General features: G+C 42.5%; 1 protein-coding gene across 1 annotated transcript in view; it reads right to left on the reverse strand.

Moving 5' to 3' along the window:
• Slc9a2 (solute carrier family 9 member A2) overlaps positions 1-21,894 on the reverse strand; it is an 87,580-nt gene that overhangs the window by 19,317 nt on the left and 46,369 nt on the right. The window contains exons 4-5 of the mRNA XM_006987497.4: positions 9,791-10,008; positions 8,501-8,703 (exon numbers count right to left, since the gene is read on the reverse strand). Of these exons, the coding sequence (XP_006987559.2) occupies positions 8,501-8,703; positions 9,791-10,008 (421 nt within the window). The remainder of the gene's footprint in view (positions 1-8,500; positions 8,704-9,790; positions 10,009-21,894) is intronic.

Genomic DNA, 21,894 nt, shown 5'->3' on the forward strand with positions numbered 1-21,894 from the left:
CGCGCGCGCGCACACGCGCACACACACACACACACACACACACACACACACACACACACACACACACACACACTTCACACATATGTATGGACACATACAAACAAACATTCTCACACCACACATAACACTCATGAATACATACATACATACAAGCCTATCACTGTCATGGCCTTGCTACCTTCTGTTAGGGCATTCTCACATTAATACCTTGATTGCCAAGATTATAAACCAAGTTGTGAAAAAAAAAATCACTTGGGATTGAGATAAACAGAATGAGAGTTATAAAGTGTTCCTTGGCTGCCCCTGGTTTCCAGCACTCACCATCTACACAGTGGACTCTGTTAGATGTCTTCCTTCTGATAAACAATACCTTCCTCCACTGTGGTCTACAGAAATCTGCCCATGTTACACTTTCCACGATCAAATGTGTGGCTGAAGCTCTGACCTTAGAAAACCTGAAACAAAAGCCACCTGTGCCAAGGGTCCTTTGCCTGTCACCCCTTCCCTTGCAGATCTCCTGCCTCTTGTGCCTCTCTTGTGGATCTGGTGAGTCAACAGGTCACCCTCATCACAGACCTCCCGTGAGGATGGCCACTCTTCACTCATGATGCTGTTGCTTTTTGTGGAGGCTATGGAATCCTCTCTTTGAACATTCTCTCACGTGGCTTCTGCCGCTCACCTCCTTCCATGCTTCTTCTATCATCAAATACCATGTTCACTCCCTCAACAATTTATCAATTCCCCAATAATGCTGTGTTTCTAGGCTTAACACTCAGACCATTTTTATACTTCTTCCCTCATCTATGGATAATTTCTTCCCATTTCATTCTTTAAAAGGTATCTATTTAGGTTTACACCATAGTTGGGGTGTGTCCCACCCACCTGGCTTCTATCATGAATTCCAGATCATAGACTTCTGGATAGCTATAGAGAAATTATTTTCCATCCCACAGACTTAATAATCCCCCAAGTTGTTCATCACTAAATTAACCCTGATTGCTCAGTCAACAGCACTGGGCAACACACATCCTAAATTGTTTACCATACAATTTTCCCTTTTAAAAAAATGGATTATTTTATTTAGGACTATCTTAAATATCCTGATTTCTATGGAATTCTTCCCAGTTGATAATGTCATATTAATTAAACCTAGTGATTTATTAACAAAATGAAGCACATTCCAGAGTCCCCACAATGCCTATAAAATAGGGGGTACCATCAATTCAGTTTGGCAGACACAGTCAGGAAATATTTATTACTCAGGGCACCATGGGTCCTGAGCATCCCCATGTTCTTGCTTGTACAAAGAGTCTTTTACCAGGGGCATTCCTGAGGGTGCCAGCAATGAGCAATCTTGAGAAATAAAATAACATCACCCTCCACAGACAGTGATAAATTCCTAATCTCTGTTGCTCTCCTATAAAGCAGACCATTACACATGCGTATGTCCTTCATGGGCCCTTTGTGTCACCTCTATGGAACCAAGGGCTAGGGAAAAGTGACACAAAGCCACACAATGTTCTAGCTACTGCTTCTACTGTGAATAATAAAGTCTCCTGTCTCTGAACCAGCAGACTGGTGTCACTACCCACCTGCTTGCTTCACAGTCTGCACAAGGATGTGCATTACCTCATCAATGGGCAATGGCGACAGAGAGCTGATGGGTTGCTGTTTTTACATCTACTTCATTCACTTCCAGAAAGCTATTGAATGGGTTTATAGAATTCTTGGGGTCTTCTGCTTAACTGAAAGGATAACTAACTAAGGATTATGGTACTCTATCTTTCTGCTCAAATTGAAGTATACCGAAAGATGTCAACTTTTCTATTATTGCTTAGCCTAATATTTTACATAAAACCATGAGGTCAAAACTCAATGTCAGGTATTGTACCGTATATACATATTTCCCGACAAGTCCTGAGAGGGCGATCTCACAATCTCTACCCCCCAGCTAGGTAAACTGAGGCTGATAGAACTTACATGGAACAAGGTCAAAAGACCGGATCAGGTTGGCCCTATTCAAGTCTCATTTTGTGCTCTGCCCCCCCACAGTTCATAATATAATTTTAAACCATGAGCAACGGGGTCATACTGTACATAAATAACATTACTGGTTTTATTGAGAGGAAAATGAACTTAGATGTCTAGAAATCAAGATTGTTTACTCATTTGCTATTCCATAAGTAGTGCTACATTCAGTGGCATGATAATGTGCTACTCAAATTAGCATCATGATTTAAGCAATGTTTAAATTATCATGACAAATTATGATAAATAATGTCAAGTCACATGTAACCTATTTTTGAAGACAGTCTTAACTTGATATATCAGACTGAAAGAATTTATCCTTCAAGAAATTATGAAGTAAGGATAGGGAAATAGATCTTAAAATTTAATAATGAGGGCCACTGGGGAGATGGCCCAGTGGTTAAGAGCACCAGCAGCTCTTACAGAAGACCCAGGTTTCATTCCCAGCACTCACATGGCATCACATAACTGTTTGTAACTCAAGTTCCAGGGGATTTGATGCCCTCTCCTGGTCTGTGAGAGTACCAGGCATGCGTGTATGTCATGCACAAACATCCACACACAAAGCACTCATGCACAAATAAATAATTTTTAAACTTGAATAATGGATCCAACAACATAAGAGCTGTCATTTGGAGAAGAATAGGTGTTCTATTTTAAAGGCACAATTTTATGCATGGATTTATAACTAGGTACTCTATGATGGTACATGTCTTTAAACCCAGGACTCAGGAGACAGAGGCAAGCAGATTTCTGTGAGTTTGAGGGCAGCCTAGTCTACAAAGTGAGTTCCAGGACAGCCAGGGATGTTACATAGAAGAAATCGTATCTCAAAAACCCAAAATATTTCTCTCTAGGTTTATTTCACTAATCGATTCTGATTTAAAAGAAAAAATATATTCTTTCTTTTTGAAGGTTGGGAGTATAAATTTGTGTGTACATGCATGGGCATGTGTGTGTTTGTAGTGTCTAGAGAAACACTGATGAGAGTGGTATGGGAAGGGAAGGAAGGGGTCATAGTCAAGTGGTGTGCCCACACTGGAACAGAAAAGGAATATGAGTAGAAACTGGAGAACTATGGCCACTCCTTCCCTATGGCCATCAGAATGAACTTGACCAAGTGACCCTTTAGTTTATAATGGGAAAGACTGGCCTGGGTGCACTAGCATGGTCTCAAAACTGAACCCTAAAATGCATCTTCAATAGAGGGTTAGTTAGCTTGACATGTTCACCATACTCAAAGCAGCCAATGCATGGCTCCAACTGTCTGTCTGTTGCCTGAGTCCCTTCTTCTTCTCCATTAGAACCTTTACACACCTTTACCTGCATGCACAAGAACCCATCGCAGTCTCCCAGCTTCTATTTTTGTCTCCCATCAAAGAGGCAATGATACCTGTTCAAGGCATGCCATTCTCCTGCTACAAGCGCTTCTCAATAACCTTCAGTTAAAGCACACTCTACCTCTGCTTTCTGAACTCAGCAATGTGTGCCTTCATCTACCTGCTGCAGTGTGGTCATCTGGATCTTCATTCCTGTTCTGAGCACTTTCTGTTTCAGGATTTTGTGTCACATACTCCTTCCACCTTGAATGTTATTTACCCAGATGCTAGCTGATTTCACATCCTTCATACCTTGGATTCATCATCACTTCCACAAAAGACTTTGCTAACCTTAGATTTCTGTGGCCAGTATTATCTATCCAAGGTGTCTTAAGTTCTACATGTTTACTGTAGTGTCATTGATAACAGCCTAAGGCATAGGACTTGAAAGTCTAGAGTGGTGCTGTTCAGCATAGCTTGTTGCCTGGGACTGTTGCTACAAGTCAGCAAAGAGATAAATTTAGATTCCCACTTCTGATTTGTTACAAATCAAAAGAACAAGTTGTCCATAATATTAAACATCAAATATTCATACACATTGTACATGTCTTTAATCCCACCACTTAGGAGGCAGAGGCAGACAGAGCTCTGTGAATATGAGTTTTACCTTGTCTACAAACTGAGTTCTAGGTCAGACCATACTACACAATGAGACCTTGTCTCAAAAAAACAAAACAAAACAAAGTGAGTGCAAAGGCATATAATGTAGGTAATTGATAATTTACATTTATTTCTTGATTTAGTCTCAACCTCAAATAGGCCAAAATTATTAATGATAACTCGGTATTAATGTGTTAACATAAATCATCTATACATACATTCCATGACTGATGGCATTTATTTTTAATACTTTTTTTATACATAATGTTCTGACCATAGATTTTTTGTTTGTTTGTTTTTCAAGAGGGGGTTTTTCTGTGTAACTTTGTGCCTTTCCTGGAACTCACTCTGTATCCCAGGCTTGCCTCAAACTCACAGAAATCCACCTGCCTCTGCCTCCCAAGTGCTGGGATTAAAGGCGTGTGCCACCACCGCCTGGCTAGATTTGTATTTTTATGTTTGATAAGACTAATGAGTAAAAACTATTAAAATTATATGATGTGTCCTATCTTTAATTAGCATATTTCTATGAAGTCACACCAGTTGTGTTCTATAATTGCACCAAGCCTGTGGTATCTGTGGCAGAGGACTGGCTTTGTATTATAGGCACTTGAGTACTTGTGCTGGGGACTGTGGTCCTCTCCCAGTGACCTAGTTCCTCATCCTATTAAGGTCATACAATTCTATTTTTGTGCCTGGTACTCTGGGATGACAGCATCTGTTCTGGAAGGAGCAGCCCCTTCATACTACGCACTGTGCAGTTAGGAGGACCTTAGGTGATGGCAAGGTAATCAGTAGGTCTTGAAAGAATAGAAAAATCACTGGCCCCTTCTGGTCTGTATCCACATGTATTCTGGCCTAGGCCACTGTGGGAGGTGAAAATCCAAGAGGTGAAAATTACTTTGTGTCACATTTTATCCCAATGTTGTGGAATATTAGTTTCAGACGCGTTACATTTGTTTATGCTGTGGAATATTTATTTAGTGATACACAGATGTGTTGCATTCTTTTATGTTGCATTTGTTTAACACTGTAAAGCTATATTACTTTGCCTGTCTAAAACACATGATTGGTCTAATAAAGAGCTGAACGGCCAATAGCTAAACAGGATGGAGAAACAGGTGGGGCTGCCAGGAGGAGAGAATAACTAGGAGGAGAAATCTAGGAAGAGAGTGAAGAGGAAGAAGTGAGAAAAGAAGAAGGAGAGGAGGACACCAGAGGTCAGCCACACAGCCACACAGTTACATAGCCAGCCACAGAGTAAGGAAAAAGCTATACAGAATAAAGAAAGGTGAAAAACCCACAGACAAAATGTAGTTAAAGGGAAAGGAGATAACTTAAGTTAGAAAAGCTGGCTAGAAACAAGCAAAGCTAAGGTTGGACATTCATAAGTAAGGAAGAGTCTCCATGTATTTATTTGGGGGCTGGGCGTGGGCCCCCAAAGAGTAAAATAAAACCAGCTACAGAGCAACTCGAATGGCCTATTGCAAATGTTCCATAAACACTGAAGAGAAAAGGTGAAGTCAGGGGAACGTTCCTCCCCTCAGTACACAGAGGATATGTGACATCTTCTAACATTAAGGAGGGGATTCAAGTCAATATGAGTCTTAATACTGCAGTACAGCTGTAATTGAAATGAAAGTCTCACACTTGTGTCATGTGATCAACAACAGACCTTGTGCACAACAGGAAGCCGAGAAGCTCTATCAGTGATGCCATAGCCCTTGTAACTCCAGAACAGAAAGCTTCACTCACCTGTGTGTGGTAAGACTGGGGCAAATAGAGCTACAGGACTGCTAGCTGTCTAAATGTATGCCCTGTATAGCCATGTACTGCACTTAACACTTGACAGCAACAATGACTACTCTACACTGTTCGTCCACTTGTATTTTGTACCATGCTTTCACTGTTACTTGACAACAAACTCCTTGTACCCCTAAAAATAGATCCCTGTACTCAGCCTCAGGTAGGTGCTCCAAAGGATTCCAGAAAGCATTTTATCGATGAGGGTGACAGCTCCATGGAGGCTCTTGTCCCTGAAGATCTCTCAGTGAGACAAATAGAAAGCTAGACACAGGGATACCGACGGTCTTGATTCTGCATAGGTCTAAGCCAGTGTGTGTACTGGTGCCTTACCATCACAAAAAAATGCTTCAAAGAAACTTCACATTAAAATAGGCTATATCAAAGCTTGGGTGTGTAAGTGGGTTTGTGCAAGTGCACCATGATGCTTACCCAGCAGTGGAATCTCCTACGACTGTCTTTCTCTGCACATAGTCTCACCATCACTCACATATAACCATAACCTAGCAAATGCTGCTTTCTTTCAGCGAGCCAGGGATGCTAAACAACAAAGGGCTTTTTCCAGCCCCAGGCTCAGGACTTCACCCTGGGGTCATTTTCTTCCTTGAGGATGAGTTTGCTCCTGGGAGGTGATGCCAGTCTTTGTGTCAGAGGTTTGTTTGGGGAATGAAATGTGATGGCACACATAGGAAATCTCTAACCTGGCACCTGACATGCTCATCACCCTGAGGTAACCACTGAAGGGAAGGTGTGGATGACACAGGTTGGAAGGGAAAGTGCCATCTCTCAAGCTAACAGGATCCATGGGCATCGTGAGCATCCATGGCCAGGATTCCACAAAGCCCACTGTCCTCAGATTGGTCCTAGCACAAGCAAAGCCCAGCTGTCCTGTGGAGAATTGGCTAGAAGAATCTATATGGGATGCAATGCTGAGTGTTATTTCACACCTGGCTTTCTTGCAGAGTCTCGACTCGTGGTACAGACCCATCTGGTACTGATAAATTTTACAAAACTGTTTAACTTCAATTTCTAGGCCATACTTTCCCTATCCAAAAACCAGGAACAATGACCTCCTGAAGTTATGTGGCAGAGAACAGTTCTGACAGTTAAAGGAACAAATACTTGAGATGACACTGTGGGTAAGGTACTTGGGAAGCCCTTAAAGATGATTACATACAATGAAAATCACGTGTTAGTCTCCATGACTGTCTCCTTCCCTGCCAAGGCCTTAAGGTCAGGTTGCCTCAGGGCTCACTCTTGGTACCTTTCTGTTTCTTTAATGTCCATATTCACGCTCCAGATAACTCATCCCACCTTGTGGATTCAGATACCATCAGCTGAGGACTGGCCTCTTTACTGAACTTGAACTCTTCATACCTGCCCAGCCAGTGTCTGCACTTGTAAGTCTCACAGACATCCCTAGCCCAACGAACCTGTAACCGAACTGCCAAACTCTAGTTCTGGTCTCACAGATCTCCCCTTCTCACTTGAGGGTAAGTCTATCCTTCCCCTCACTCAGGCACCAGCCCTGGGAGTCAATGAAGCTTCCTCTTTCCTCACATTGATCACATCCAGAGAGATCCTGCAGGCTCCATGTTCAGAATGTACAGCAGGATCTTTCTTCTCTTCCGGCCACCATTGGGGCCTGTATTCAGCTTGCCTTGGCCTCTGCTTTGTGTCCCTTCCTTTGGAGAAGTGAAGCTCCTTATATGGCTCTTCACAGCCCTACATAATACAAGCCTCCAACACAGCCTCTGTTACTCTAGCCCACCCTATACTCTGGCCAAGAACATTCCACATCGAAGGAAACATGATCTCCCTCAGCACATGTGCCTGGGATGTCCTCCACCTTGGCTAAGGCCTCCGCCTCTTACTGGCCTTTGCTCAAATGTCATAGTTCCCCACTTTTCCCTTCTGTGACCATCAATTTAGAGTTGTAACCTACCCGCTGCCTATGTCACCCTCTTCATCCATGATCTCTGTCTTATTTATTGTACAGTATCTTCCCCCTTTAAGTATATTCCATATTTCAACCATTAGGTTTCTCTCCTAGCTTATACCACCCTCCCCTAAGCCCTGACAAGAACGGAAGTTCTGCAGAGACAGGGGTATATTCTTATATTTTGCTCTGGTAAGAACTCATAGTTGTTAAATGACTATGCACAGAATATAATCTCCTGAGAGCTGGCATATTGACTAAATTATGAGGACGGATGAACCATGCTTACAGCTTCCCCACAATCTGCTGGGCTCACTAGTTCCCTGTTCCAATCAAAGCCCTGTCAGTAGCCAGCTCTTGTCAAATAGCTGCTGGAAGGTCATGGCTCACAACCAGCACTTAGCAAGTACATTTACCAGGTCAGAGAGCAAGGCAAATGACAAGGATTAGGGCTAGGGCATGCACTTTGTCAATTTCCAGTAGTAAACACAAATCCCCGAGCTGAGTTTCCTTAAATAACTGTTTCCTCTGTGGGGGCCAAGTGACCAAATTGGACTCTTGTAATGTCCTGCACCATCCAGCACATGAACCCAGACAGGAAATATCATGTTCCTTGTTCGGGTGACTCCCAAGGCTTCAACACACCTATGCCACTTTGCCTCCACCACCAGCATTCACTCAGGTGACCAGAAAGTGCTTGCTTCCTCCTGAGGAAGAGGGAGACTTTTCTAGAAGAAATAGCTGCACTCACCAGGATGAAGACGGTGAAGAATATAACAACAATGGCGGCCGTGATGAACAGCTTCTTTCGGGGAAACACATTAGCAGGGAGGAGGAACACCAGGGCGAAACAGATGGCACCCCGGAGCCCTCCATAGGCAATGATGAACTGGTCCTTGAAGGTCAGGGGAATGGTCCGGAACCAGTTAATCACTTGAGTCAGGACAAAGACACCTGTGGGCAAAAAGAGAACCAGAGGGAACAGACTGTGTGAATATGGACAGACAGGGACAGAACTGGGCTTCCAAGCCTCTGAGTCTTGGAGACTGTGCAAAGTGTGCACCCCACCTCCTACCCCATCCTGTGAATCCTGGGGACTCTTAGGTCCTTGGTCTTATTGTAGCTAGAGTTTTCCTTCCTGGCCCACAGTCAGGACAAATCTCTCTCACCCGCCAGTCCCCCAGCCGCTCAGACCCAAACAAGTAAACTTGCAGAGATTTATATTGCTTACAAACTGTATGGCCGTGTCAGGCTTCTTCCTAACTATTCTTATATCTCAAATTAACCCATTTCTATTAATCTATAAGTTGCTGTGTGGCTTGTGGCTTACTGGTATCTTAACATGTTGCTTCTCATCACAGCGGCTGGCAGTGTCTCTCTGTCTCAGCCTTCCACTTCCCAGAATTCTCCTCTCTCCTTGTCCTGCCTATACTTCCTGCCTGGCTACTGGCCAATCAGTGTTTTATTTATTAACCAATCAGAGCAACACATTTAAAATACAGAACATCCACAGCATCTTATTGTTTCAGGATAACATGCTTGTACCCATCCGAATTAGAGACATAAAGAGAGACTAATTTTATTTACAATAAAAGCCTAGAAAGAATATAGAAGCACAAAGAAAATAGGGAGAGAGAAAAATTAGATGGGGATGGAAAAAGAACAAGGTTAGGAAGAAAATGAGAAGTCAGTGGAAAAATAACAGGAAAGGGAAAAGAGGAGAACAGGGGTAGAAGAAGAAGGAGAAAAAGAAGAGGAGGAGGAGGAAGAGGAATAGAAAGAAGAAGAAGAGGAGGAAGAGGAAGAAGAAGAGGAAGAGAAAGAAGTAGAGGAGGAGGAAGAGGAAGAAGAGGAGGAGAAGGAGGAGGGAGAAGAGGAGGACAAGGAGGAGGGAGAGGAGGAGGACAAGGAGAAGGAGGAGGAGGAGGAGGAGGAGGAGGAGGAGGAGGAGGAGGAGGAGAAGACAGACAAAGAGGCAGCCGCAGCAGAAAGAAGTCCCATTGGGTCATTGTCACCGACTGAACAAATGACTGTTCCCTACCCAGTGCTCGCCAGATCAGACAGAAGGCCAGGGTGAAGCAGACGAACGCCCAGTTCCACTCATGGTTCTTCCCAACGGTGGACACACCCATGAAGATGAAGATCAAGGTCTCGCTCACGCTGCTCAGCATCTTCATGAAGTACTTGATGGTCGTGTAGGACTTCTGAGACACGTTCTCTTCCACATACTTATTCATTGTCATGGCACATGCTGTGATGCTAGAAGGAAAGATGCAGCTTCTATGTCAACACAGCCTCCGCCACGGTCAGAATACCGGGTCAGCTCCTAAGCATGAAACAATCACTCTGCCTTCTGCTTGCCTGGGGCCCTAAATAATCCCTGTACGTTCTGCTCATTGCCTGACATCTATATGCTCTGTCAACCCATGGTCACCATCACCATCAACCCTCCTTTGAGCATCCTAAATTTGAAAAGTCCAAAGTAATTTGAAACCCACTCTCATCCTATAAAAGCACTTCTCTGACTTTATTCCTACATTATATAAAAACCTTGAACTACAACATAAAATCCTACAATCTCTCAGGTTTCTCCTGGCTTCCTCCCTGCTCGTCTTCCTCACCGCACCCTTCTCCATATACCTGGATGTCATTTCAACTAGTCTGTGGTGTCTGTTTCTATGAAATTCAAAATAGGCTCCAAGAATTTCTAAGTAAAGGAAGTTTCTGTTTCTTTTCTCTAGCGTTTCCTCACAACTTTGTGCCCTTCGCTATCCCTCCTAGGGTAGCTGTTTTGACATGGCATCTTGGCATACCTTGGGAAAAGGTCAGATCAGACACACGCTGGCAAGGTGGGCACTCACATTCCTCATGCACTTGCCTCACTGGGGCACAAGTTTCACATCCTTCTCTCACTCCATCTGGCACACACCTCACACCCCGGCTGCCCATCACCTGCAAAGCACGCCACGTTCTTGACTACTGTCTGTTTCATGGGCACACAAGTTCACATTAACCCAGGACATCACCCACAACCAACTTAAATGCCACCCGAAGATGGAAATGTAATGTGACGCAGGTGACAGCATATACCAAGACCTCTATGAAGAGGTACAGTCCCCATATAGTGCTGAAGGACTTCATTATGAGAATGAACTGAAGGGCAAAACAGAACAATGGGACCCTAGTGAGCCTCCACTGAGTGAGAGCCAAGCCATAAAGCAACTTCCAGTCATAGTGAATCTGATTCAACTCCAGGGCCATCCCAACACAATGTGCATGGTGTGCATGGCCCATGGCCTATGCAGTGGTCTTCCTTAACTCGAGACACTTGTTTGTAAGGAGAGTTCTCTTACGGCATGGGGCAGTTGAATAATCAAAGCTCAGATGCTCTGAGATCAGAGACAGCAGGTAGTCACACACCTGTGCCCTTGCAACAAACATACCCATTGCTCATATAAATGTTTTTGTGTTAAAAAAAAAAAAACACCCCACTTTTTCAAGGATTCTGCATTTAGACGTAATGTTACTACCACCGCCAGAACCAAAAAAGTGTGTCTTTTAGGTTTATATGGGTGAAGAATGTGTACTTCATGCAGTTTCCCAAAGAAAGGGTGGCCTTTTGAACGAGCTAATAAAACTGAGCAGCCGCAAACACGGCAAAGCTTCTACATAGCTGAGGGCTTATTCCATGCAGGTTGGTGTTTGGAGAAGCCTTCCTAGGAGCCAGGGACTGAGTAAACACTGTGTATGGGTTGTGTCAGCTAATCCTCATAACCTGTTTATGAGGCAAGTTCTATTATCACCCCCACTTTCATAAAGGGGAGAACAAAGGTGGACTCAAGATTTCACAGCTAGTAAATGATGGTGCCCTGGTGCTCAAGCAGGGAGTCTGATGGAAGCCAGTGCTGTTGTAGACCTGACCCTCACTCCTGGGAGTTCTTAGTAAGTCCATCTGTCTTGCAGCAGAGGTAGTGTCCACTTCTTGTCAAGCTCTGAGCCCTCTACTCTCAAGCATAAGGCTATTTGTATTTGTTTCCTATTTCTACTCTAAGAAATTAGAGCTTCACAATCCATTTGATCATCTCACTTCCATAAGTCAAAAATCAAAAACAACTTTAACTTGGCTAAAAAAAAATATCAAGATGTTGATGGAGCTGTGCTCCTTTCTGGAAGCTTCCAAGGAGAATCTGTCCTTTTTTCTGCTCTACCTTCTAGAGTCTGCTTAAAATCTTTGGCTTGTGGCCACATCACTCTGCCTCTAATGTTCCTGATTGTGACAATGATTAACTCCCTCTCATAAGGGTCCTGTGATTACACCAAGCCCATCTGATTATTATTATTACTATTGCAATTTTTCCCATCTCAAGAACCTAGTTAAATCTCATCTGCAATGTCCCATTTCTCTTAGAATGTCAGTTATTAGCAAGTTCTATGAATCAGGATGTAGAAGACTTTGGGTGCCTTTGGTTAATTACATCTCAGAAATCTAGATCTTTTCATGCTTTTGGCTTAATATGGCCCGAAGTAACTGGGGGTGAACCCCAGGATTTTGCACACTAGGCAAACACTCACCCTTGAGCTTCACTGAGAGCACTCACTTCCCTCGTCATTTCCAGACAGAGGCTCGCTAAGTTGCTTAGGTTGTCTGTGAATTTTCTCTAGTGCATGGGCCAGCCTTGGATTTGTAGTCCTCCTGCCTCAGCCTCTCGGGTGCTGGATTTACAGGTCTGCACCTCCAGGCTCAGCTTACTTGAATTTTTAAAATCAAATTTTCAGACGTTAAGATTCCCTAGCACAAAATAAGGAGGCAAAGGCTTCAGTAAAATCACACATTTTCTGGATCACAGCCTCTTAGAGGGAAGAGACTCCCAGCGACAAGAACAGATGAGCTTCTCTTCAAGGTTGAAAGTAGAAAATGTGGGTACAGTTGATAATGGCCATATTACTTCTTAAAAATATTCTAATCCTATGGGCAGGATGCTTCAAGGAGATGCTTAAATATTGACAAATATGGAGAATAATGAATACCAAGTGCTCTCTACCCAATTTCCCTCAGTTATTTTTATTTTTAAAGGAAAACAGCACCCACTACCCAGTTGAAGCTCTGTGTTTTTTTAGCCCATGCACAATTCCTTCTCTTTGTGGCTTTAAAAGTTTTTAGTCATCATCTGAAAAACGTGTTTGCAAGACTAGAATAGTGCTGTGTGCATCTGCTCCTCAACCCTCCCCAGTCATGATCTCCTGATTACTTAAACAATAAGCACATCATGAAGGCAAAAATTAGTATTTATTTCATGATGGGAAGCAACTTAACAAACACCAATCATTCAGCTACTATTGAAAGTGTAGCCTTGACATAGGAATAACAAGTGGATTATATTCTGTTATACTGTATCACTCACATGACCAGGAGAGATGTCTATGCTGGGCAGACCCTGACTATAATGGAGCAGTTTTGCTCCCAAAATCACTTCACGAGGAGGAACACATTGGAGGACTACTATAGTCCTGGTACCCAGAAGCACCTTGCTTGGGAAGTACCTGTTCATCTACAGTGCTGATGAATGGGAGGGGTTGGACTAAGGTTTCCAAATATTGCCATTCTGGTCTAACCATGTAAATCCAATGTCCACGGCTGCTCAATCAGTGACTGGTTTTCCACACCACACAGATTTTTCTGTTCTGGTGGGATTGCAGATCAAACCCGGTCACAATCAGCAACCTCATAAGGACTCAAAACAACAAATGAGCTAGTCTCTTGGGGAGGCACAAGCAAAGCAGTGTCATGGGAACTGGGAATAAAACCTCCTTAGACCCTCCTGGCTAGTTACATTCAGAGAGGACAGTTGCAGTGAATCTGCTTTTCCTTCATTTTCTAGAAGAATCACAGTACACACGCAAAGCTGGTGAGGGGTGTAGACCAGTGTCTGACTCTCCTTTACTTCAAGGGAATATTTGACTCGAGTGTCCATGGAGTTAGAGTGACAATGTCCACACCAAAATAACAGCCTAAATAGATTCTTCATATTTTAGGAAACTCTAGCTGAATTTCTTAAATCTACCATCATTCAGAAATATTGGCCTTTAGTATGCCCAGTAGGACTTGACTTGACAACTCTTTTACTCATACATCTCTAGCTTTCTCATTTGTTACAGTAGGCAATATGACTATTAATAACAATTTCTATATCAACCAAAATTCTCTGAGCATCTACTGGGGTGAAATTCTGAGCTGTAGTCTATGGAGATGAAGGCAAATGGGGCACAGTTTCAGCCTCCAAAAGCTCCTAGTCTAAGGGAAGAAACTGTCATGAAGAGATCACTGCCATCGAACACTGCAGGTGCTAGACAAGGGAACAGAAAGGGTGTGTTGGCAGTGTCTTCTAGACACTCATGAACTCACAGGAGCTGTGGTTGCCTGCACACGAACTGCTCAAGATCAAGCCAGTCAACAATCCAGCATGGAATGGGAGGAGCTCATGTGAAGTTGATGGCTTCCAAGGGAGAGGGAGTCAGCTTTCTTCAGAGATTTAGTCCCTGCTAGGTTACTTGTGCCCTAGTGGGTGGCCTCACATCCATGTGCACATAGATCACACTACTTGGTCTCTAGGGATTTTTTTTTTTTTTAAGAAAGAGAAGAGGACAGGAACTGTTGGGAGAAGGATATGATGTTGAGGGCTTCAAAAGGAGTTGGAAGAGCATTGTGGGGGTGGATAGGAATAGAACGTACTGTATACATATATGAAATTCTCAAAGGATTAATAATACTAAATAAAAATAAAGGCTATTTTAGAAGTTTGGAAAAGGAAATAGTTATACCACAGCAAATGGTGCATTTGTACAAAATTTTCATCAGCAAGAGGCCATCGAGAAAGAAAAATAGGAGGAAAGTACAGCTTCCCTTCAGTGTCTGCAATGGGACAATTTGAGGAGCCATTGCAGATAATAAAATGTGATGCTTGAGTTCCTTATACAAAATGATAGTATTTGAACACAACCTAAGCACACCTCCTTGTACATTCTAAACTATATCTGGATAACTTATAGTGCCTAATACAATGTAATCATTGTTTAAGTGACTACCTGTTCCACACACCCTCTGTTCCACACAGAGTCATAACAAGAAAAAGTCCACACCCACTCAGCACAGATGCAACTGTCTTTTACAAACATTTATGATACACAATTGGTAGAATTCACAGAAGAAGAATAGACAAATGAGTGCAATTCAAGAAAAGAAGGTGGGCATGCACAGAAGTTTGAAAGAAAAAGGCTGGCATGTTCAGGAAACTGCTGGAATATTCTGGTAGTCAGAGGAGAGTGGAATGATAACATCAAAAGATCACTAAAGGCGGCAAGGGTCCGAAAATGATAGTTATACATGACCATCAAGAGCTTCTACTTGGTTCTGTAGACAAGGTAAGAGGGTGAAGTTCATTTATTTGAATGTAACTGTCTCCAGTCTCCGTCATCTCTGTCCCTATCTCTATTTCTTCTAAGTCCATTAGGAACAAGAAAAGTGTCCCCTGCTTTGTGCATGTCAAGCATATCATTAACGCATCTTGACTCAGTTCCTATATGAATATACTCTTAATAGAAATGGTACTTTGACATGAATGAAATTATACTCTAGGGAAAAAAAAAAACTCTGGAGGGGTGTCACATATGCAGAGGACAGATTTGGAAGGGCACAAGCCATAATGATGTAGATAATTTGTTTCCTTCGATAGCTTGTCATTTCACTTTCAAAGCCCATTCCAGCACCTGGCCTATATAACACACCAAAGCATGGACATGTTTTGACAGGTGTTAGGTTTCCTTGTGTGAGACCACATAGAGGTCAGACATACTGCTTTGTGATTATCTTGCCTCACTTTAACATAAATGTATGGTGATTATCGCCAATTTAGAGATGGAAAAGTAAAATCACTGTAATTAGTGGGTTTTGCATTCAGCAGCAATTGAGGTTTTCTTCATCCTCATATTGCTTAAAATATAGCATCGGCAAAGATCGGGCTAGCTAATACTTCCTCAACAAGTTCTTCAAGGGGAAGATTGAGTTTCTACTTAAATGATCTGTCATTTGACTATCTGTGAATAGAAAATTCTTCCAATGATTCTCTTTTTCTAGAGGAGGCCATGACTCCAGTATAGCATCCCATGAAGCTGCCCTTCTGTAGACTGCATTTCCTTTCTATCAGAATGTGTACTTTAAGAGAATATAGGCTTATTTTAGTTTCTGCTTAGTGGGTTTGGTACCTGAGTCCCTGCCAAGTTCAGGTTCTGTAGCTAGATGAACATGATCATTAAAACCAAAGGGACCTAGCATCAGAATTGAAAGAAGGAGGTGGAGGCAGATTTCTGGTTGTAAAGATGTATAAATGCGTATATATATGCATATATACAAACTCACATATATATTATATATATTTATCATTTTTGTACAGACATGCATAGACATGCTTTCTGTGTGTATTTATATATGGTATGTCTATTTTATTATAAACATAAATATCTTTAAAAATACAGTGGTCAATTTTCTAAATTCAATTCTGACATCAACATTAGGAGGCTGTCTTAGTTTGGGTTTTTATTGCTCTGAAGAGACACCATGACAATGAAAACTCTTGTAAAGAAAACATTTAATTAGAGTGGCTTCCTTACGGTTTCAGAGGTTCAGTCCATTATCATCATAATGGGGAACATGGCAGTGTGCAGGTAGACATGGTGCTAGAATTGTAGCTGAGAACTCTACATATTGCAGGCAACAGGAAGTTAACAGAGGTATTGTGCAGTATCCTGAGCATAGAAAACCTCAAAGGCTACTCTTACAGTGATACACTTTCTACAACAAGGCCACACCCACTCCAACAAAGTCACACTCCTAATAGTGTCACTCCCTATGAGATGATGGGGGCCAATTACATTCAAACTACCACAGAGGGTCTCCCTAGAATTGGAGCTGCTTTGGAGTATACTGTGCTGATAGGCCATTGCACAGTTCATTTGCTCCCACAATGAATCGGCATGTGGGACTAAAATATGCAAATAAAATTACAGGAATGACGCAAACAAATCCTATATTTTCAATGAAAACTGTGTTCAAATGAAGGCATACTCAGAGTCAGACCTTGCAATGATGAAGACCCATTCATTAGCTTTCTCTGTATTGATTAAATTCAGGTCATATGGTGACTCTGGGCACAGTGCATGTTCTCAGAAAAAGAACTCACCCATGTGAAGTAAATTAATTATTCCAGAGCATGAATTTACTATAGAGTGAGTTGTCTCTTCCAGGAAACCCAACAACCAAAAGAAAGTGAGTTTGACATATTATAAAATGCAAATGAAAATTGTTTTCAGAGGAAGAATCAAGCATAAAAAACTGAATCATCTTCTGTAAAATACGAAATATGAAATAAATGCTGGGTTACTCCTGTAACCTTGTCCTCTTTCATAGACTCCCTGCCTTGCTGTTTACTCTACCTTTTATCAATGTTTTCAATTTGACCACTGTTTATATATCACCAATCGGCACCTCATGCAGACGTGATTTCATGCAGTAGGATCACAGAAAGGGTCATAAGTCATTGTCCAAAATGTAATGAACTATAAGGAATCACAGGACCATGGAGTCAAATGACTCTAGCTGAAGAGTGCTGAGTAAGATTTCAAAGAGCCTGCAAGATTTGGTCCTGTCTTAACAAAGAAATTAAAGTGGATCTCTCCACATGGGCATAGTGGAGATAGATGCCATGTAGTGCTGGGAATGGAACCCGGCCCCCAAACACCCTTGTACCACTGTTATGTACAAAGTATTTTCAAGTATTGCTCGTGTGTCCTGGGAACATGACTTCAAGTGGCTGCTTTATGAAGTCTTATGGTGTATGGCATGTGTATTAGAACAGTATGTCTGTGAACCACATAAACAGTGGAAATCCTTGGAGAGCTGCAAATGCCTTGCTTCATCTGAGAAAATCAGGGTGTCTACATAAAATGGCTATTCTACATAATTTCTAAATGCACCAACATTTTAAGAGAGTAAACGGGACACAGTCGGAGGGCTCACGAGGGGGGAATGGATGGGATTTGAGATGAATCATCTCACTCAGTGTTTGATTGGAAGGTAGACCTGAAGGCTAACACAGGATCTGAGGGCTACCGTGTTTGAATAGCATTTTCCAGTTGTTCTCCCTACCTCCCCCCGCCCCTAGTCTCCAAGCAGGCACCTTCCTGCTGCTGCCAGTTGCACATCCTCTCCTGACAAGCATTCCTTAGCCCTGAAGGCAACTGGCCAACTTAGGGCTATGACCTCCGGCTTTTACCCCACAGAACCGTTAGTTACACGGTCAGCTGCATGCAGGACAGTGGTGTAAAAGAGTCAGGGACGCATCTGCTGCTGCATTCATTATAACAGAGTAACACAAGTGGGTAAATCGCAGGACGGGTCCCAGATACCTGCATGGTGGATGGGAGAGTCGGCTTTCCTCTCCTCCTCAGAGTTCAGGTCCCTGGAGACCCCACAGCATCTCAACCTGGGGGCTGTCCTTATTCTTTCCCATCCTCTCAAAATGCTCATCTTTTTATCAATGGGATCTCATTAAAAAGCATCATCATTTCTAGCCTATTTTTAAAAAGTGTTTTTTTTTTTTCCTTCCTGATAATGTGGAGTCAGCATAGATTGGGTGGCTGTCTCAGCCGAAGCCGACTGTAAAATCACCGCCTTCCATTGGTAACAGGCTTTACTTTTCATGGGTTTGATTCAATCACTTCTCCAAACTGCTGGGCCAGTCACTGTCCTTCCTTTGAAACATTTCCTAATAGGAACTGGCTGGATAGATCTCCCTCACTCGCCAGCAATCGGGTTGCAGATACATAAAACCCAGTTTCTACATATACCTTACTTCGTACCTAACCAAGACACAAAGGAAGGCAGTGTTGGCAAAGAGTTTGGTGAACGTGGGGAGTCCTTGGTGTCGTGTCCTGAATGACTCGTACCTGTCCTTGTCAGGAGTTTATTTAGTCACCTAACCCAGCAAGCCTCCTTTCTTATGGTTTGTTCCTGCTCCTCTTTCTCACACAGCTTTGCTATCCTATTTGAAGGGACACCTGGCTGCAAGGACACCAGATGACTCAAGTTACCTCAAATAGCTAAGGGATTAAGTGTGAGGACACGTGGGAAGGCAGGCTTGGCCACTTGGCCAGATCTCTGGGAAACACTGAAAACTCAGAGCTTTGACTGAGGCAAGAGAAGATTAGGAGAAAAGAGAAAGAGAGCCAGAGGGGTCCTCTGGCACAGAAAGGAGCTTCACATTGCTGTTCCTCACCAGGGGACACAGCCAGTCCTCAGAGTCACCCAGGCCATGACCACTCTATGCAGAGGACAAAGGAGAGGCAAGCAGAGGCCTTTAAAATCAAGGTTTGGTAATCGCCTTCAGGTGCCCAATAGGTCACTGGAAGAGCAGGCCTTGACTCTCTGTGTTAGATGGGTGTCTATCAATAGAAACGTGAGATACACAACCTAAAAGGAAGAGATGTTGATTTGGGCCCAGGGATTCAGTCCGTGGTCACCTGACCCTCTTGCTTTGGGCCTGTGGAAAAGTGTTTCAGAGAGGCTGCCTTATAGCAGCTGGGAAACGCCAGGAGGCATGTGTCCCAGTATTGCCTTCAGGAGCACACCCCTAGTGATGTAATTTCCTTCCACTCAGGCACACCTACAGAAGGTCCTAATTCCTCTAGGCTGGCAACAAAGCCTTCAGCCTATAGGTTTTAGGGAGACTTTTGAAATTCCAACCCTAACACTATTGTATTTGAATGCCTTACTCTAAATCAGTGGTTCTCAACCTGTGGGTCACGACCCCTTGGGGTTAAATGACTCTTTCACAGAGATTGCCTTTGCATTTTTCTATGGTTTAAATTGTTTACTTGGAGTCAAGTGATCATTAACAAGGTAAAGTTAAGCATCATTCTACGAAGTTCTAGTTAGAAAGTGATTGTCCACTTCATTATCAATTTTCTAAAAAAAAAAGAGGGGGGTCTTTGGAAAGAAAAGATAATTATTTCTTAATAATAAGTTGATAAATTTTACTTATGATTCATTATATTGTTTTGCACTTTGGACCAGTATGTTAATAGAAAGCAATGTTATTGTCTTTAACTCAGCATTCTTGAAAGGTAAGTCAATAGTGACATCACATGTATTTCCTTTAAAGGGATGTAAAGAACAGTCAAGAAATCATCCAAAATTAGTGATGACAGCACTACCCCGTCACATAGATGCTGCTGTTCTTCAAGGGGATGAGGCAGGATCAGCTCTTGAACTAAGACAGTTTGCTGAACTCTGTCATTTTAATTTAGCAAGCAAACATCCCTACGTTTTCTTCTCTGTGGAATTCCCAATCACACCCGAAATCTGCCCTAGTGCCAACACTGAAGGAGCCCAGCAGTGTCACCAGGCCCTGCCTGGAAAATGGTGTCAGTGTTCTGCTATCTTAGAAAAATGTCGCCATGGGACTGCAGTGTACTGATTGTCGTAAGTCAGCCAAGCATGGTGTTTATTGGCTTCATCTTACTGATGAATTAACTTGCGTTTGGATGGTGAAGTCATCATCTCACATACTAATGTTTTCCAAGACATCTATAAAGTAAGTGGTCATGAGAAGAAAGGCCTTTCTTTGGTTTTGGCTTTTGAGACAGGATCTGAAAACTCTGTAGCCCAGCCTCCAGCTCATGGTGGTCCTTCTCCCTCACCCTCCGAGATAAGAGACATGTGTGCCCCGTGTTCATAAACAGCTGGAAATAATGTTTTTAATAGTTTTATTTCTAAGGAGATGAGGCAACAACACAGTGTATTTTTAATATTGAAAGCTGTGTGACTTTATAACTCCATTCACAAAGGTGCTAACTGGGTCTACAGACATTGCTTTGTTTTGCTTATTCTGACAAGCTTCCCCAGAGAAAGCTCCAATCCAGTTGGAACATTGAAGATATTTATATCTAAACCCTGGGGAGGCTTAAACTGATGCAGAGACGATGGAGGGATGCTGAGTACTGGGTTGTTCCTCGTGGCTTGCTCGGTTGGCTTTCTTACACAACCCAGGACCACCTATCTAGGAGAGGCACTGCCCACTTGTCCTCCAACATCAACCATTGATCAAGAACCTGCCCCACAGACATGCTCACAGGCCAATCTGATAGAGGCAGTTCTTCAACTGAGGTTACCTTTTCCCAAATGACCCTACTTTGCACACATACATACAAACTGGTGATGCTGATTTGCACAGCCAATGATGCTAAATGTTATGATTTCAACACCCAATTAATATAAAAATCACTAATGAAATGTCTTATAGTCTTGTTTTTTTTTTTTTTTTTTTTTTTTTTTTTTTTTTTTTTTTTTACTTCCAGGTACTAAACATTTGTTTTCCTCTTAGTGCACTACTTAATTTTGGCTATCTGCATTTTAGGTGTTCGAAAGTGTTATGTGAGTATGGCCACCACATCAGACAGGCTGGAAGACAAAACGAAAACAATGCAAATGCTGTTTTTTATTGGCTGATGCTTAGTAAATAACTGGAAACACCAAAATAAATACAAACGAATTCTTAATTTACTTACATGACCCTGGGCTATCTCATTTGAAATCCCCTCTTACAAAGAAAAATTCTTACCCTACTGTGGATGCAAACTTGAAAAAAAGATAATAAGCTTTCTGTGGGTTTCTTTGTTTTTCTCTTTCCTGTAAAGGTTCCCAGAAAATCGCGGGACATATTTTTATTTTCCTGTTGTCTACCTGATGTGCTGACCCCTTTTGTCGTGATTCCTCCCATATGGCAACTATCCTTGGGTAGTCACATCTGATTTTGAAGGGTTTGGTCATACTCAGGTATGCTATCAGTGAAGGGATAAACTGGAGTTGAAAAGAAAGTCACTGCTTTCTAGTGTGTTGTACGGCTCCAGACTTGGTCCCTGTGTCCTTCCAGGCAACTCTCTATTTCTCTGTTGGCAGCTGGACGCTCAAGATGCTCCTTGTGTCTGAATTGTGATGTCTGGTGTAATGTGTTATGAGTGCCCCATGGTGTCTTGTGCTCCTTAGGTTTTTACTTTTAAAAGACCTACTCATTCTGGCATGAAGAGAAATGACTT

This window comes from Peromyscus maniculatus, chromosome 21, assembly GCF_049852395.1.
Source record: "Peromyscus maniculatus bairdii isolate BWxNUB_F1_BW_parent chromosome 21, HU_Pman_BW_mat_3.1, whole genome shotgun sequence".
Taxonomy (NCBI): Eukaryota; Metazoa; Chordata; class Mammalia; order Rodentia; family Cricetidae; genus Peromyscus; species Peromyscus maniculatus.